The sequence below is a fragment of the Populus trichocarpa genome, chromosome 14 (assembly GCF_000002775.5).
Source record: "Populus trichocarpa isolate Nisqually-1 chromosome 14, P.trichocarpa_v4.1, whole genome shotgun sequence".
Lineage (NCBI taxonomy): Eukaryota > Viridiplantae > Streptophyta > Magnoliopsida > Malpighiales > Salicaceae > Populus > Populus trichocarpa.
This window is the reverse complement of record NC_037298.2, coordinates 933,765-950,095: the sequence shown is the minus strand read 5'-3', so window position 1 is coordinate 950,095 and position 16,331 is coordinate 933,765. Positions and strand designations below refer to the sequence as shown.

Here is a 16,331-nt window from a genome sequence, read left to right as displayed (position 1 = left end):
CAACTGCATCAGTCTAAATTTTTAATCGAATTAACAAAATTTATTTTAATTTTTTCTTTAACTCAAACCATTCAATCCCGTAAGTAATCTAGTCGAGATCTTATAACCTTGTTCTCAGCGAATTTCTTCTGTACAGTAAAGTTTTTGGAATGTTTGTCCCTTGCTGCTGAAACAGGTCACCAAAGCAAAAGCTAGTAATATAGGTGTTATATATATATATATATTAGACCAATTATTTTTTCCTGTTCAAAACTATATATTATCGCACTGTTCAAAGCTAGCATTACAAGTAATATAGCATTATCTCGGCTAAAACAAAACCTCCAATCTCGAATGGTGAACTGGAGACCACTTCCAACCACGAATCGATGATAGTACTCGGATTGTAGGGTCATTAGCGGGTCGTTTTATTATTAATTAAAAAGACGACTTTTTGGTCAGTTGATAAGAAGTTGTTTGTTGGGAAACGCGGTTAAAATTAATTTTATTTATATTTTGATTTAAAAAAAATTATTTTTTTAATATAAAAAATTATTTTTAAAAATAAAAAAATATTATTTTAATATATATTTTTAATAAAAATACTTTAAAAATCAAACCCCGCAACTCTCCGAAACATCATCAGCGAAGGGTGTTCCGGGGCCCAGTCATTATAGAAGTGCACGTTTTGTCAGAGTCAAAACAAATAAAAAACGCCAAAACTGTTTGAATTCAAAATTGCATGTGGATTTTGTGTTCTGTTTGGCGGTTAACTTATTTTTTAAGATATCTTTTATCTAAAAAATATAATTAATATTTTTTTAAATACATTTCATTAATTTTATACATTGATATAAAAGATGAAAATACATATAAAAATATTATTTTAATTAAAAATCATTTTAGAAAAAAATACCTCGTATCCCATAACTGATAGAACACAATTTTTTCTTTGAAAAAATATTTCTTTTTTGTTGCTCGGGCATGAAAACTTTCCCTCAATTTTATTGTTAAAGAGGACTCTTTCCAGAAAAGACACAATAAGGGCATGTTTGGAGTTTCGTGGGATGTATTTCCCCAGATCAAGGAGTGCTCCCAATCCCTGTCCACGGAAGCAACGTTTATTTTTGTTTTTAAAAGAATTGTATTTATACGTGTTTTAAAAATATATTTTATTTAAAAAAATATTAATATTTTTTTTTTATTTCACAATGCTAATATAAAAAATAACAAAAAATATAAGTTTTTTTAATATATTTTTAAGAATTGTTTTTTAAAAAAACACTTTATATCATAATATTAAATATATATAAAAATAAAAACACAAATAAAATAAAATACAATGAAGAGAGAATCTATGAAGAACCTGCACCCCTGCCACTAACGATGCCCCTGCAATACAGGTCTATTGGCCCATACCTGCAATGCCAAAATCAACCTGTAACCGTAACACCTATCAACCTCAGCAGAATAAACAAATACTACTAGTCAAAAAAAAAAAAAAACTTGATTTATTAAAGAAAATAGGAGCAACTTGACTTGACATATCTAACTCATTGCCAATTCGATTTAGAACTTGTTCATCCCCAGATTTCACAATGAATAGAACAGAGTTAACCTGATGTGATTATGTTAGAAATCCAGGTTCTCCGTGTTAAAACTTGCCAAAAACTTGTTGATATTTTCTTAAAATGATCTGGTTTTAAATTTTATTTTTAAATTGACAGGGGTTGGTCTACTCAATTATTATGACCTTGGTTTGAAATTATAATTGAAATGCATTTTTGATATATTTTTTTAAATATTTTGAAAAATAATATTTATTTTGCTTTCAAACATGCACTTGAAGAATGGTCAAAATGAAAAGGCATAAAAAAATTGATGATTCCAACCACAGTTTCACGTTGGCATGGACAAACAGGCCTAAATTAACTATGGTATAAAAATAGCTGCAGCTTTGAAATGAAGGCTGCAAATGAACAAACATCACTGGATTGATTCTGTTTATTGGTAAGTTCAAAGCTCTGCCCTCTTGTATGCCTCGCCCCTTTCATTTCCTTCTTCTGTATTTAATTTTTTGTTGTTTTTTATATGCACTGGTCTCATTCTTGCTTGTCTCGTTCAATGCTTTCTCTGTCCTTTTGGGAGCATTTGGGGCTTCTTTTGTATTGCTTTGTGTTGTTGGGGATCTGTTACTGAATGGGTCATCTTTGTTTGCTAAGGATATGTATGCATTGTTGTTTGAGAGAGACGTAATGTCGTGTGCCATAAATGGCATGGTTATAGCTTGAATAGTGTGTTTTATGTTTGAAAGAATTGGGTGAGGACTGATTTTTTTCTTCAACTTAGCCAAAAGAAATTTGAATTTCGCCGTTGGATTTGGAGAAGATGTTGTGTGCTTGCTCAGGAGAGCAATTCAAACTTGATGAACCACCGCAGTCACCGGAGTCGCTGGCAACAAGGGATTTCTCGGCGAGTGGGCTTTCGTCGAGGACAACCGGAGACCGGGAGTCTAAACTTGAGGATTTCCAAGTGGATGAAGCTGAATCTACTCTCAAAGAGGCTCTCTCATTGAATTATGAGGTGCGTGTATTATAACTTTTAACAATGACTTCCACCAATAATACAAAATTTCTCTTTTAATGTTCTCATCTTTGAATGTAATATAGGAAGCAAGGGCATTGTTAGGGAGACTTGAATATCAGAGAGGGAACTTTGATGCAGCCCTTCAGGTATTCCAGGGTATTGACATCAGTGTTTTGACCCCCAAAATGATTAAGGCAATTGTTGAAAGAATTCAGTATAGAAAGCCGCGTTCCAAAGGTGAAATTGTGCCTCCAAGTGTGATGTCTATGCATTCAGTGAGTCTTCTTGTTGAAGCAATCTTGCTAAAAGCTAAATCACTCGAGGAACTTGCGCAGTATAGAGGTATAATTTTTTTTGTTGTTTTTAATCTTGTTAGCAAGCTAATGTTATATCTCAAATGGGAAAATTTGGATGGGCTAAGCTATGCAATTTGAATTATTGGATGCTTTGTCTTTACATAACTTGTTTTTGGCATAAAACATATCTTGACCCCACACATGGGACTTCACTGGCTTGATATTGATGGAATGTTTGTATTTACAATCCAAAAACTCAAATGGTTCTGATACTAGTTCCATTCATTAGAGGCTGCAAAGGAATGCGGAATTATTTTGGACATAGTTGAATCAGCACTGCCCAATGGCATTCCTGAAGGCATTGGTGAAGACTGCAAGCTGGAGGAGATGTTTCACAAAGCATTAGAGTTGCTACCTGCTCTGTGGACAAAGGCGGGCTTGCTCGACCAAGCTATTGCTTCATATCGTAGGGTTCTCATCAGGCCATGGAATTTGAACCCACAGAAGTTGGCTGGAGTGCAGAAGGAATTAGCTTCTATGTTACTTTATAGTGCTGTTGAAGCAACACTTCCCCCTCAGTTACAGCTATGGGGTCTTGCTAGCCCCCAGAGTAACATAGAGGAAGCAATTCTCTTGTTATTAGTACTCATGAGTAAGGTGGCTTGTGGGGAAATAAAGCGGGATGAAGAAATCATGGACCATCTGACTTATGCACTCTCAATTGTGGGGCAATTTGAGTTATTAGCTGAACATGTGGAGCAGGCCCTTCCAGGTATCTATAACCGAGCTGAGAGATGGTACCTTCTTGCTCTTTGTTACAGTGCTGCAGGTCAGAACGAAGCAGCTCTGAACCTGCTAAAGAAAGTTTCTGGTTGTTCAGAATCAAAGAACAAACCACATATCCCTTCCTTTTTGTTGGGAGCGAAGTTGTGTTCCCAAGACTCAAAGCATGCCCATGAAGGCATAAATTTTGCGCGTAAGGTTCTTGACTTGGCTGATCATCAAAATCAACATTTCATTGGTCAGGCACACATGCTCCTTGGTGTTTGCCATGGGAATGCTGCAAGAATTTCCTTGTCTGATTCTGAAAGAGTTCTTTTACATAAAGAGTCTTTGAACTCTCTAAATAATGCAGCATTAAATAGGAAGGAGGATCCAGAAGTGATGTACAACCTTGGGCTGGAAAACATGCTGCAGAGGAACCTGGGTGCTGCCTTTGAAAATGCAATTGTGTGCACTGAAATGATGGCTGGAAACTCAGTAAAAGGTTGGAAGTTACTGGCCCTTGTAGTTTCCGCGGAGCAACGGTTCAGAGATGCTCAAACAGTTGTGGAGATTGCTTTGGATGAGGCTGGGAGGATAGATCAATTTGAACTTCTGAGGTTGAAGGCTATACTACAAATTGCTCAGGAACAGCCCAAGCAAGCAATAGAAACATATAGAATATTGCTGTCTCTTATTCAAGCACAGCGGGATAGCCAAGCCAAGAACCCTGAACAAGCGCATATCTTTAATTCTGAGGTATGTCTTCTTATGTCCTTTGTCATCTCTCATCTCTCATCTATAGTCATGAGCCAGGTTTAATATTTAAGGTCGGATGAATTTAAGAAATATAAATGTCACAAATTTAGCAGTAGTATACCAAGTTTTGAATATGCATAGATAATGTTAGTTTGTGCCATATGTCAACTTTGAAGATTTATCTCAAATCATCCTGACATCAATTTCACTAGCTTTAGTGATGCTACAATTTTAGGCAACCAACAACTCTGGAGGAAAAATGTGCTGAATGTTGTCCTCCTTTGCAGGTACTTGCAGAAAGAAACTTGGAACTGGCAGCATGGCAAGATTTGGCAGACATTTACACAAAAATTGGCTCATGGAGTGATGCCAAAATTTGTGTGGACAAAGCCAAGTTAATGGAGCTTCACTCTCCTAGAAGTTGGCACGTGACAGGTTGGTTACTGTCTCTGTAACTTAGGCACGTCAAGCAAAACTTTCTATAGACGTCTGTCTACACAAAGAATGTCCTTAAACATGGTAGCTTTAAAAAAATCGATTTCTCATGATTTTGCAGGAATGTTATTTGAAGCTCAATCACTGCACAAAGAAGCCCTTGTTTCCTTCTCGGTTGCATTGTCGGTGGAACCGGATTATATACCAAGCATTGTTGCAACAGCAGAAGTCTTGATGAAGCCTGGTACTCAGTCATTTTCCATTGCCAGAAGCTTTTTAATGCATGCGTTGAGATTGGACCCCACAAATCACGAAGCATGGTTAAATCTTGGGTTGATTTCAAAAATGGAAGGCTCTTTAAAACAAGCGGCAGAATTTTTTCAAGCTGCACATGAACTCAAGCTGTCAGCTCCCATTCAAAGCTTTCTGTGATGTCTATTTCAATTATTTTATGCAGCATATCTGGACAAGGGCACACTGGCCTAGCGACTCATGCCTAGCGCTTATTCCACTCATAGTTTAGTTATCAACCCATTTGATTAAATTGTATAGCAATCCTGCTGGATCCTCGAGCGACTTTGTTTATAGCAAAGTTTATCTAATAATGACTTCCAGCGGTTCAGAGGAATGAGAATACATGGCTAAAAATTTCCCCTTTACCATGTGAATTTGATCAAATTAACCCTCCACCATAAATTGGACCAAGTCATAATGACAAAAATTGAAAAGCAAAAATCTCAATGAGGAAACTAAAATATTCAATGGCATGAAGACATTATACTCAAGATTTCAAGCAAAAACAAACCCATTATACTCCAATAAGAGCTCAACTAACTGTTATGTTCTTCAGAAAAGGGGAAAAAATTTTTTTGTTATCCGATATAACAACATAAACATCACGGATGATCTACTATCATGGTATAATCGGACCATTCCACATTACTTCTGTACAACATATGTCATCATCAGAACAGTAAAAAAAAAAAAAAAACTGGCGATAAATATTGACATTTGGGATGCAGCATCTGTTGCAAAGTTATTGACAAAGCGCCTTCAGAAGGTGAGAAACTGGGAAGGCAGAGAATGTGGTTGAATTCTATCAAATGAACTGCACGGTTGAAAACACTGATGAGAAACTAGGAATCAATTTCCAGAACTATAAAGAGAAACTCCTCGTTTTGTAAAAAAACAAAGGAGTAACTAAGATTGTGCTTGGTTAATGTTCCAAGACATGAGTAGATACAAAAGAGACAGAAACGTGTGGTTGAAGAGACAAAAAAACATAAATAAACATGTCCCTGAAATAGTTTTGAAGTGAATTTCAAGATAATTTTGAAGTAAATTTCTACTTTCAAAAGAAAGTACAAGAGACATGTCCTCTCTGTCTCCTCTATCTCCATCTTTTGACAATAACTAAATGCTATCTAATAGAAATAATTGAGGTGATATGCTCTAGAGAAGATTTTATAAAACTGCAGCCAGTATGCTCTCATGGACTAAGAATTTCTTAGGGATGGAGGATAACATGCTAGTCACAGGTAAACATCAAAATCAGAAATTCTAAACAGGCCTTGCTCAGGTCCATATTATCACCATTTAACTCCCCAATTCTGAGACTTGTCTTCATAGATTGCCCGTGACTTAGACTTGTATTAATGAATGATGCATGCCAAGGAAACAAAAATTCATCTATATGAGGAAAGATCAAACATAAAATGTTTATATTCATAAAAATGTCCCTTAAAACCTTCAAAGTTAGAATTGACTTACTTACGGAAAAAAACCGCAGCTGTACCAAGGACAGATTCTAGCTTCAACTCATCTGCCACTGCATCATTATCACCAACCAATGAGATGGTCAAACTTTCATGTTGTGTTAGTTCCCTTGACAAAATAGAATTATATCAACTGGGTTAAGAACCCATTTAAAGATTCCATATCAAAGAGCAAGTGCATCTTGGCTACAGATTAAGAAACAATGGCATTAAAAGGGGAAGCATCAAATTCCTCAATGTCTCTGTTAGGGGTTTTTGAAATTTAACTGCTATAGCATTACTGCCATTTATTACAACCAACCAAGAAAATGAAAAACATTTCAAACATAAAACCTTTAGAACCGGTTCGCCTTTGTTAGAATTTGCAGATTGCTTTGCCATCCCCTGTAGCTGCGCCCGTGCAGCTCTTCCTGCTGCAGATTTTTCAAATTGCTCTTGCCTGCTAACAAGGTAATAATCTAAATGTTATAAACGAAGGAAAAATACCCTTCTAAGATCATTTGAATTGCTTCAAGTTCATTTCTTAGTGAGATTATCACCATTGTTTTCCAAGCAGCAAAAAACTTGCCTTCCAATAGTATGGATAATCACAACATCCTAGAGAAAATCCTACCCTCATGTGCCAACTAGTTACCAATGATTGGAAGCGCTAAATCAAACAAGATTAAGTCTTTACTATTGTCACAAAGCAACACACTCAATTGAAGCATTGCATAGATCAGAAATAGCCCAAAGCAATCCATATTTTTGGCCAACAACACTTTTTTTATTATTATTTAAAACAAAACTCCGGCTTCAAATCCTAAAATACAACCCCCCATTGTTTTATACCACCTGATTTAGAGTCCAACTCAGAATCTGAATACAGGAACTAGTACAAATTTCTGAGCTTTAAGCATAAATTCATAGGAAAAATTTTGAATTGGCATTAATAGCCCACTACTTGCAATTGAAAAATTAATTAAAGCATCTAAATTACATATAAAATCCACCAAAACCAGCCAAATTTTATGCAAGTTGTTCATTGAAACGAGATAAAAAAGAAGATTAAAAAATGGAGTCGAGGATCCAACGATTACCAAACAGTATGTATCCAATAGGATCAGTTGAGATTACCGTTTCTGGGCAGCTTCGGCTGCTTTAGCACGAGCTTCTTCAGAGGCCAATCTCTCTTCTTCTCGTCTCTGTTTCTTGTTTCCTCCGTCGAAGCAGGCGAAGCACGATAGCCCCATCTCTCCCCTCCCTCTCTGCCGAACCCAATGTCACTGTGTTTTTACAGTTTTCGCCCTTCTTTGTAGATTGCGGATAAGACTATTTTTATTCAGGCTTTTACAGGCAATCACCGCGTGCCGCGTTTTTAACAAGGGACCTCCTTGTCTTTTCATATAGTTACCAGGTTCACTCACACGTTTACTTGTCGTCACCTTAATTGGGCTGATTAAGCCCGGCGTTAGCCCATTTATAGAGTACCGAAACGGTGCATTTTTTAGGCAATAAAAAAGCACTATAAAAAACAAGAGAGGCAAAATCACGTATGAGAAAGAGGGATGACAAATTTAACTACGGATACTAAACCCAACCAACCTGAAATGGTGTTTTATGGTTGGGTTTAGTATCGTAGTTTTATATATATATCATTTTTATTGTCAAAAACACTATTCACCCTTTCATATTTTACTGTGAATTACTATAGTGAATTTTTAAAAATTCTCAATTTGATCTTCGAATCTTTTCTTTTGCATAATTAAATTATTTTGAAACCAAACTAGAACCCGATTGCATGTATTTTTTTCATAAGGGAGAGTTGAGTTGAAAGAAAAGGGACTGAAGTGAAAAAAACAGGAAACGTAGATGACACATTGAGAATTTTTGTTAAAAATTCATTTGAGTCCTCTATATTTTTTATCTATTGGGTTACTGGTCCTTGGATATTTAAAAAATTCAATTTTAGTATCGAGCTTCATTTTACTCATTTTTCAATCTTTTTATGGTTGGACGAGAGAGAAGAGGTCATCGGATTCCGGTTTAGAGAGAAAAAATGTTTATGGTAAGGAATTTAGCCACCAAAACAATTGTTTTTTTTTCGTGTCAAATGGTTCTATATGATGAGGGAAGTTAAGATTATGTGTTTTTTTTACCTTGAAAACACCTAACAAATCAGATCTGAGCTCGGAAAATATTTTTTTTATTTTGGGTGGATTTCAGGTTTTAGGGTAATTTTTTAATGTTTTTTGTGGCCATAAATTGGTTTAACAAGGTCTCTAGGGTACTTCCTAAGTGTTTTAGAAAACAAAATGCTGAAAATGAGTTTTTAGATAAAAAAAAACAAAGGATCTTGTTTTTCCAGCCACCACATTGCTCGGATTCAGGGGATAAATAAACGATGCCTCAATTTATTTTTCTGATGCATGGGGAGGATGCCGTGTCGTCCTCCCCATTAAACTTAAAAAAATATAAGCTTCCACGCGGGCCGTTGCTTGATTGGGTCGGGCGCTAAGCTTGACTTGATTCCTTTTATTTATTTTAAAAAAAATAATGCATTAGTTGATATTTTTTCAAATAAATTTTGAGTTTATATTTTAATTATTTTGTGATATTTTTTTAATGATATTAATTGTGTTTAGTTTTAAAGAGGTAGGAATGATCCGTTTGTGATTTTTTTAAATTTTATATAAATTAAATTTATGTTTTTTTATATTGATTTTTTTATAAGATTTTTTATATAGACATCCTTGCATTTTTTTTGTTTTTTATTCAATAAATTTTATGTGTTTTTCTGTTTCTATTAGATTTTTATGTGTTTTTCTATTATAAATTATTTTGATAGAGAAATTCATTAAACATAATAAGATAAATTACCTAAGTAGTGATGTTAAATATTTTGATCTTTATTTGTTGCTTAATTTTTTACAGCATCTTAGTATTAGAGGTTTGTATTTTGTTTTGTGATTGTATATTTTTTATTATTATTGTAGTTAAATAAAAAATAGTTTTGAAAAAAATTATTTAATCCCACTAGAGTCCATAAGTCGGTTTATAGGTTTGATGTGCTAGCTTGTATTACCCAATTCATAAGTTTAATGAGTTCACCTACTGGCAGGATATGGTTTTTTGGTTTTTGATCGGTTAATTGTTTTTAATTGATTTTATTTTTTAATATTGAATTGGTTAAGAAATAAAATACATAATTTTTTTGTTTTTGCTTTCTTTAGAGTTATTATTTTCTCAAGTAAATTTTTATTTTTAGGTTAGTGTTCAATTTTGTGACCACATATTTTTATCATATAATAAAAAAAATTATTAAATTTAATGGTTGGACTTGTGGCGTACATATTGCAATGGTTGGAACTGCATTTGACAAATTTGGGCAAAGTGAAAAAACATCAATGAGATAATTTGAGATCGTATTTCACTCATATACGTTTCCCACATGCATCCTCTCTTTTTTTTTTGTTCTGCGCACAGAACTTTTATTTGTTCATCTTCTAGAACATGATAATGGAGGTGGAACTGTTTTTCAAGTTAAATTATCAGTTTGAGTTGAATTATTGCTTCTTTTGGTTCTCAAAAAGCACTCCTGATGGAATGTCGTCACCTTTTCTGTAACATGCCACACTTTTTGTTCAGCAGGGATCTCGATCGAGGGTCGATTATGAGATCACCTGGGCAAGGATGGCTTCTTCCGGAATTCAAGAAGTCAAGTACAAGAAAGTAGAAATTAAGGGGGCGGCGGCGGCAGCAAGGGGACACTACAGAAATGGAGCTCCCAGGCATGAACTTCACATGTCTCAATTCAGAGCTGATGATGATACACGCCGGAAGAGGTTCAAGGTCAGAGAACAACAACTCTGTTATTGGCTGTATGAATTAATGGTTCTCTAGAGTGACTTACGCTAATAATTAATATCGGAATATTTTGCTCCACTGGCTAATATAATAACGTTGACTTCCTTTCATAAAACTTTAAGTCCCTTAACTGTAGCTGCAATCAAAGTCAGTGCAGGAGTAATGGGGACGCCTAACGTTGAAAAATATCTACATATCGGGTAGAGAACTAGCATCGTCATATCAAGAATTTATAAGTTTTTGTTCCCTTCTCCAATATATTTGTACCATGTAATTGTTATTTGGAATTGCATTATTTTTTAAAAATAATTTTTTATTTATATATATATATATATATTTCTTTTACATTATATTTTTTCAAGCCAAAAATATTTTTAAATAACAACTAAAAATAAAACATAAACCCAATTTGCTTTACGCACAGTTAACACCATGGTTATAAGATCAGATTTGTACCATGGTTATAAGATCAGATTTGTACTGAAAATCAATTAACCCAAGATTCAAGTTGAAGGTCAAGGGATGATCTGAATTTTATAACTAGAGTTCACATACACTATTAAGTGAGCTATCATGTTACTATGATTTTACTTACTAAATTTATTTTAATTTTTTTAATTCACTCAAATTAAAGTTCCAATGAATTGAAATAAAACTTGATAAATTTTTTTATTATGAAAAAAAAAAGTTAATGAATTTGACATTAAATTAGTAATAAATAAATTATTAATTTTCGAGTTTTTAAAAGAGATTAATAGTTTTTTTTAGTAACATTCATTTAATTCATAGGATAGACTGGTAGCAGAATATGAACATGAAACTTTTTGTTGTCAATATTTTAAAAGCATGGAAGTTCTTTAAATTAAAAAATTATAATTTTTTTTTTTAAATTAAGATCTTTTATGATTATCATGTGTAATTTATAAAAATAAAATAAGATTACTTAATTTGGCAGCTTCAAGCCTCGTGTGACTCAACCATTTTCATTCATTTAAACATTATGTTTTATTTAATCCAAATCCAACCCAAAAATATTAAGTTTAATTTGCATGCTAAATCCCAATCTTTTGATTTCAATATTATTTTTAAAATTCTCCAACATAATGCCTCAAGTGGCCAAAAATATGTATTGTATACGATTTTACGAGGAGAATTTAAAATAAAATAAAATATTAAAAAGAAAAGAGCACCTAGGCTACTCCGCTATGGGCCCACGTGCATTGGCTAGCAAGCCAAGCCCTTTATCACGTCTGATGCCTGGCCTAACAGTCTAATCTTTTAGGATACGTAGCGATAGATCCGAATTATTATACAAGGAAGAGAAATAATTGTTTTTGAGCATATATGTGACGCTAAGCCAGATTTTGTTAGTGTTTTAAAAATATTTTTTATTTTAAATTTATATTTTTAGTGTTTTTAAATTGTTTTGTTGGGTTAATAAAATAAATAAATTTTAAAAAATAAAAATAATATTATTTTAATATATTTCTAAATAAAAAATTATTTTAAAAAGTAAACGCTGTGATTATTTAAAATTGAATGACAATAAATTTAATAATTTTATAGAAATAAATATAGCAATCCCGATCAAGTTTCAACTTAAGCCAAATAAAAATTGGTTAGGTATAACTGAGATCAACTCATCAACCAATCTACGATCTAATTCATTTAATCAAAACCCGATCAAATTCAGCTTATGACAAGGATGAAAGGGGAATTGATTCGCAACCCGCTGGGTAAAAAGCTGAAAGAAGAATAACCTAAAGAACAGCCGCTTGACTTTTTTATTTTATTTTTAGAATGACTTAGTCCTTTTGACCTTAGCCACGACCACTAGTATACGAAGAAGATTGGAATTAATAATTTGATTAGTTTCATTTAAATACTCGATCGTTCGGGTCAAGTGTTTTGCAATGACTTGTCACCTAGGCTAAATCAATCCTTCCAGACCAGGGAAAGCTTTGGCTACAAGGAACCGTGTCTGCACCTCACAAAATTGGAAGACCGTTATTTCTCCGAAGAAAATACGCAGAAAACGGCTCAAAATCAGGTATTGTGCTTTTGAGAGATCGTCAATGGAGGTCCCATGTTTAACTTCAACTGATCGAGAGAGAACAAGAAGTTTGAACTCTTCTGCGCGCGGGGGATTCTTTGACGAGGCAACACAGAGTTAGTTTGGCCTAGCTAGCTAACTGGTTTCATAAATGTAATTGATGGCTGTACGCAGTGACTTGATCCAATAGCCAGCTGATCATTTATTTCTAGAAGTGATAAACAGCCTCATGCCATCTTCGGGATCTCTTATCATGGTCCTCTGGGTCTGTTTTCATTTCTAGTTTTCTTTCATTTCTTTTCTGGTTTTTCTTTCGCAATAAAAAAAAAGAGAAATATGTTTATTTATTATTGAGAAAAAATGAGAAACGTGTTTAACTAAGAAATCATTATATTAGATTTATAAAAAAATAAATAAATCTATGACACTAACTAAACATGAAAATTTTAAAAAAATAATATTGATTTTTCATATTGCTAGCTAAAAATTGCTTGTATATGTATTTTCTTCAATTAAAAAACAGTGAAAAATCTTTAAAGAAAAACTGTGGAGAAAATCTAAAAATATAATTTCTAAATTTAGTATGAATTTGAAAAACTAGTTTTTCAGTGTTATGAATGAATTAAAATATTATATTTGAATATGAAGTTTCAATTAAAGTATTATATATTCTATTTCTAAACAACTTTTAATTTTTTTCTCTAATTTAATAGTTAGGTGTTATAGTACTGTAGCTAGTTTGCTCATACTTTGATTAAACTTACATCTTCAATCTAATAAAAAATATTAAACAACCGACTTCGAGATTCAAGAATTCAGAAAAAAAAAAGGCATTTTCATGGCCTGATTTAGCTAGAAATTGAAATTAACAGAACAGATTGCAGACCCGTTTGCTAACAAGATCAGCCCTCAAGTCTCTGGTCCTTTGAGTGAGTGTCAATGTTGCAGTATTGATGATCAATGTCTCTACAAAGCAGTGATTTTTGCTTGAATGAAAATCAAACCTATGGTTTAAGTTAAAAGTGGAGATGCCCATGTGTATAGAAGTACGTACAACACCATGCAATCCAAATACAAAGAAACATGCGGTATGGGAGCTCTACATTTTCATCAACCTAACCCTTATATAATACTAGTGTAATTAATTTACAATTATGGAAAATTCCAAGGAGGGTTTGAAATTAACTTCCAAACACATCTAACATTGGAACCAAAAATTCTGTGCATCTATTAACAAAAGAAGCAAAATCTAAACCCAAAAGGCAAATAAAAGAAAAAATGGAGAGATGAGGTTGATCGATCGAACCGAACCATCTTCAGAAGCTTTTTCGCTGCCCATGTCGTCGAGGCCATTTATCGGCCGTAGAGCCAGTACTCTTTCTCGCTGGAGAAGATACCCCATGATTAATCATCATCTTGGCCGGCTCACTTAATCTTCTGACATAATCTTTCTTCTGTGATGGCTTTTTTGTACTCAATGCAGGGACTATATACCAGGCAAGAGAGGTCAATAATATAGCAACTGATCGCCCAAACAGAACCACCAATAACAAAATCAAGATGAGAGCAACTGGCATATAATAATAAGGTCTTCGCCATCGGTGCAACTTCATGTTCCATGTAAAAGATTTATTCTCAGTCTTTTTAGCAGTTTCCAATCTTGGTTGCTCGACTTGTTTCTCTTCAACTGGTGCCTCTATTGGCAACTTATCCAAGCCTTCATTGTTGCGAGTGTTGGGGTTTTCTTTGATATCATTAGCGCTACCGATCCTGGGTTTGTCTTGCTTTTGATCTTTAACCTTGATTATAAGAGGAATACAATCATTTGAACTTGAGTAGACGAAACGAACCATGGGTACATCTTCAGGCCCCATCTGTGAATATATCTTCTGCTTTTTCTCTTCAAGTTCCGCTAGAAGTGCAGAGAACTTGTCAAGGCCACGGGACGAATATGGGTTCTTGCTATTCTTGCTAGTCTTGGAACTCTTTCTTGATTTTCTTGGTGTTGCAGAAGGGCTTGATCTTTCTGGTGTTGCAGAAGGGCTTGATCTTTCTGGTGTTGAAGAAGGGCTGTTCCATGATTCCTCTTCTACCTCCAATTGATTCTTAAAACTGCCACAGATGAATGAGCTCAACATCTGATCATAAATTCTGAATCCTGTTTTGGTATACAAGGTGTGTTTTAGATTGAGAGGTAAGCTTTGGATTGGCTATATTTTATGTGGATTGTAGTGGAGAAAGAAGGTGTCGTATATAGTTAAAGGGATGTTAAAGAGGACCAGATCCAAGCTGCTAGCCATGCCATTAGTCAATTAAAAGGTTTGAACAAAACAAAGCCCCACAGAAGCTTCCTTGATCGTTTAATTTCGTGTCGTTTGACTTCGTGGAGAGGGGGTAACGCATGAGTTATAATTTATTCCTTCCAAAGCAGGATGGAGAAAATGTCGTCTGAAAGAGAGGTATATATATATTGAATTCTACCTTGATGATTCCGGTGGGTTAATCCAATGAATTCGAGTTTAACTAATACCTTGTTTTATATATTTGATCAATTGATTTTAATATTGACATGACTAGACTAAATAATATGATGGAAGTTAACACTAAGAAATCCAATTAGATTAAAATCAATTTTAAAAAATATTATTTTAAATAAAAATAATAGATTTAAATTAATTCCATGATCTGTAAATTAACTTAATAATCTATACAATCCAATAAGATGAACCCTTTCTGGGTAGGGTTTGAAAAATATAATATGAATGGTTAAAACATTGCTTGGGGGAAAGGGAGATTGAATTCTAGGTACATTATTAGAAACATGACAGAATGTGATATATATATATATATATATATATATATATATATATATATATATCTGGCTGTGTGAAGGTGATTATGGTTTAATTTTTTTAAAATGCATTAAAATAATTTTTATTATTTTTAAAATTTTAATTTTCACATTAATTTTAATAAAAAAATATAAATTTTTTAAAAATATAAATTCAACAACATTCCCAAAACATTACCTAACTAAAAATATATATTATCTTCTCCATGGAATGCTACAGCATTGTTAGTCGAACAACAACTATGAATTGACAAGGAGAAAATATAAAATATTAGAGTAATGAAATTATTAACAACGAAAAACATTGAACTTAGTGTGGAATTGGATTATGCTTTTATTTATCATTATTGTAACATTGATTTTTATTTTTTATTTTTTTACTTGTTCTCTCATGTTAATTGCTTATCTCATTTCAACTACTACACGCGCGTTATACACCTTCAAAATATCTCCTCACCCGGCCTTGTTAATTATAGTCAACGTTGCTAGCATCATCACCTCAATTATCAAGAGTTTCTTTCTCCACAATTCAAGATCAATATGCGCCACAGAAGTTTCAATCAACGCTTTCGTAGTTTAAACCATCCTGATTCCTAATGCGAGCTAGCTGCCTGATTTTTCAGGTTTATTAATTAATCAATCAATATATAGCTGCTAATTAATATATACATTGGCCCACATGACGTGATATCTTTGGTAAGCATGGGAGTCTCAAGGTTAAATCCCCACTAATCTCATGATATGAGAATTAATAAGAAATTAAGATGGATTACTTGAGAAAGAAGCATACGGTTTAGTCAACATGTCAAATAAAACTCATCGAACTTCTCTAATTGTATATGTAAATATTTGTAATATCCATCAAGCTGGACTTAGCTTCTTCACATGTGTGTAGTACTGGTGTATAAATATATAGTCTGACATTTGCAAACTTCTATGTTCTTGCTGGTGAAAAATATATGGGAATGCAAGAAACCCTTTATAAATAA

General features: G+C 33.5%; 3 protein-coding genes across 6 annotated transcripts; 1 reads left to right on the top strand and 2 right to left on the bottom strand.

Moving 5' to 3' along the window:
* The first annotated feature begins 1,622 nt into the window (after positions 1-1,622).
* On the top strand, positions 1,623-5,476 carry LOC7488867 (protein NPGR1). Its single transcript, XM_002320652.4, has 6 exons — positions 1,623-1,989; positions 2,329-2,562; positions 2,649-2,907; positions 3,151-4,382; positions 4,670-4,817; positions 4,939-5,476. Exons 2-6 carry the CDS (start codon positions 2,368-2,370, stop codon positions 5,247-5,249), a joined length of 2,145 nt encoding a protein of 714 aa, XP_002320688.1. The 5' UTR covers positions 1,623-1,989; positions 2,329-2,367; the 3' UTR covers positions 5,250-5,476.
* Positions 5,477-5,604: 128 nt separating this feature from the next.
* Positions 5,605-7,900, bottom strand: LOC127904289 (uncharacterized). Of its 4 annotated transcripts, none has more exons than XR_008057299.1 (4): positions 7,709-7,752; positions 6,926-7,031; positions 6,588-6,645; positions 5,605-5,925 (listed from the first exon to the last, which is right to left on the bottom strand). XR_008057299.1 is itself a non-coding variant. In XM_052447049.1 (3 exons), the coding sequence occupies exons 1-3, from the start codon at positions 7,822-7,824 to the stop codon at positions 6,743-6,745; spliced, it is 258 nt and encodes an 85-aa protein (XP_052303009.1). In that variant the 5' UTR covers positions 7,825-7,899; the 3' UTR covers positions 6,647-6,742. The 4 variants fall into 4 exon arrangements, 2 of the variants coding, with proteins under 2 accessions (XP_052303009.1, XP_052303008.1); XR_008057300.1 differs by having other exon boundaries at positions 6,592-6,645; XM_052447049.1 differs by lacking the exons at positions 5,605-5,925; positions 6,588-6,645 and adding an exon at positions 6,647-6,778 and having other exon boundaries at positions 7,709-7,899.
* A 5,601-nt stretch (positions 7,901-13,501) lies between these two features.
* LOC7488865 (uncharacterized) lies at positions 13,502-14,925 on the bottom strand. Its single transcript, XM_002319992.4, has one exon. It carries the CDS (start codon positions 14,627-14,629, stop codon positions 13,808-13,810), a length of 822 nt encoding a protein of 273 aa, XP_002320028.4. The 5' UTR covers positions 14,630-14,925; the 3' UTR covers positions 13,502-13,807.
* Positions 14,926-16,331: the final 1,406 nt, after the last annotated feature.

Coding starts and splice junctions, on each gene's coding strand:
- LOC127904289 (XM_052447048.1), bottom strand. CDS start 7,824: ATGGGGCTATCGTGCTTCGCCTGCTTCGACGGAGGAAACAAGAAACAG. Junction 7,032..7,708: donor GCCGAAGCTGCCCAGAAACG/GTAATCTCAACT, acceptor CCTTGTTAGCAG/GCAAGAGCAATTTGAAAAAT.
- LOC7488865 (XM_002319992.4), bottom strand. CDS start 14,629: ATGTTGAGCTCATTCATCTGTGGCAGTTTTAAGAATCAATTGGAGGTA.
- LOC7488867 (XM_002320652.4), top strand. CDS start 2,368: ATGTTGTGTGCTTGCTCAGGAGAGCAATTCAAACTTGATGAACCACCG. Junction 2,563..2,648: donor CTCTCTCATTGAATTATGAG/GTGCGTGTATTA, acceptor AATGTAATATAG/GAAGCAAGGGCATTGTTAGG. Junction 2,908..3,150: donor GGAACTTGCGCAGTATAGAG/GTATAATTTTTT, acceptor TCCATTCATTAG/AGGCTGCAAAGGAATGCGGA.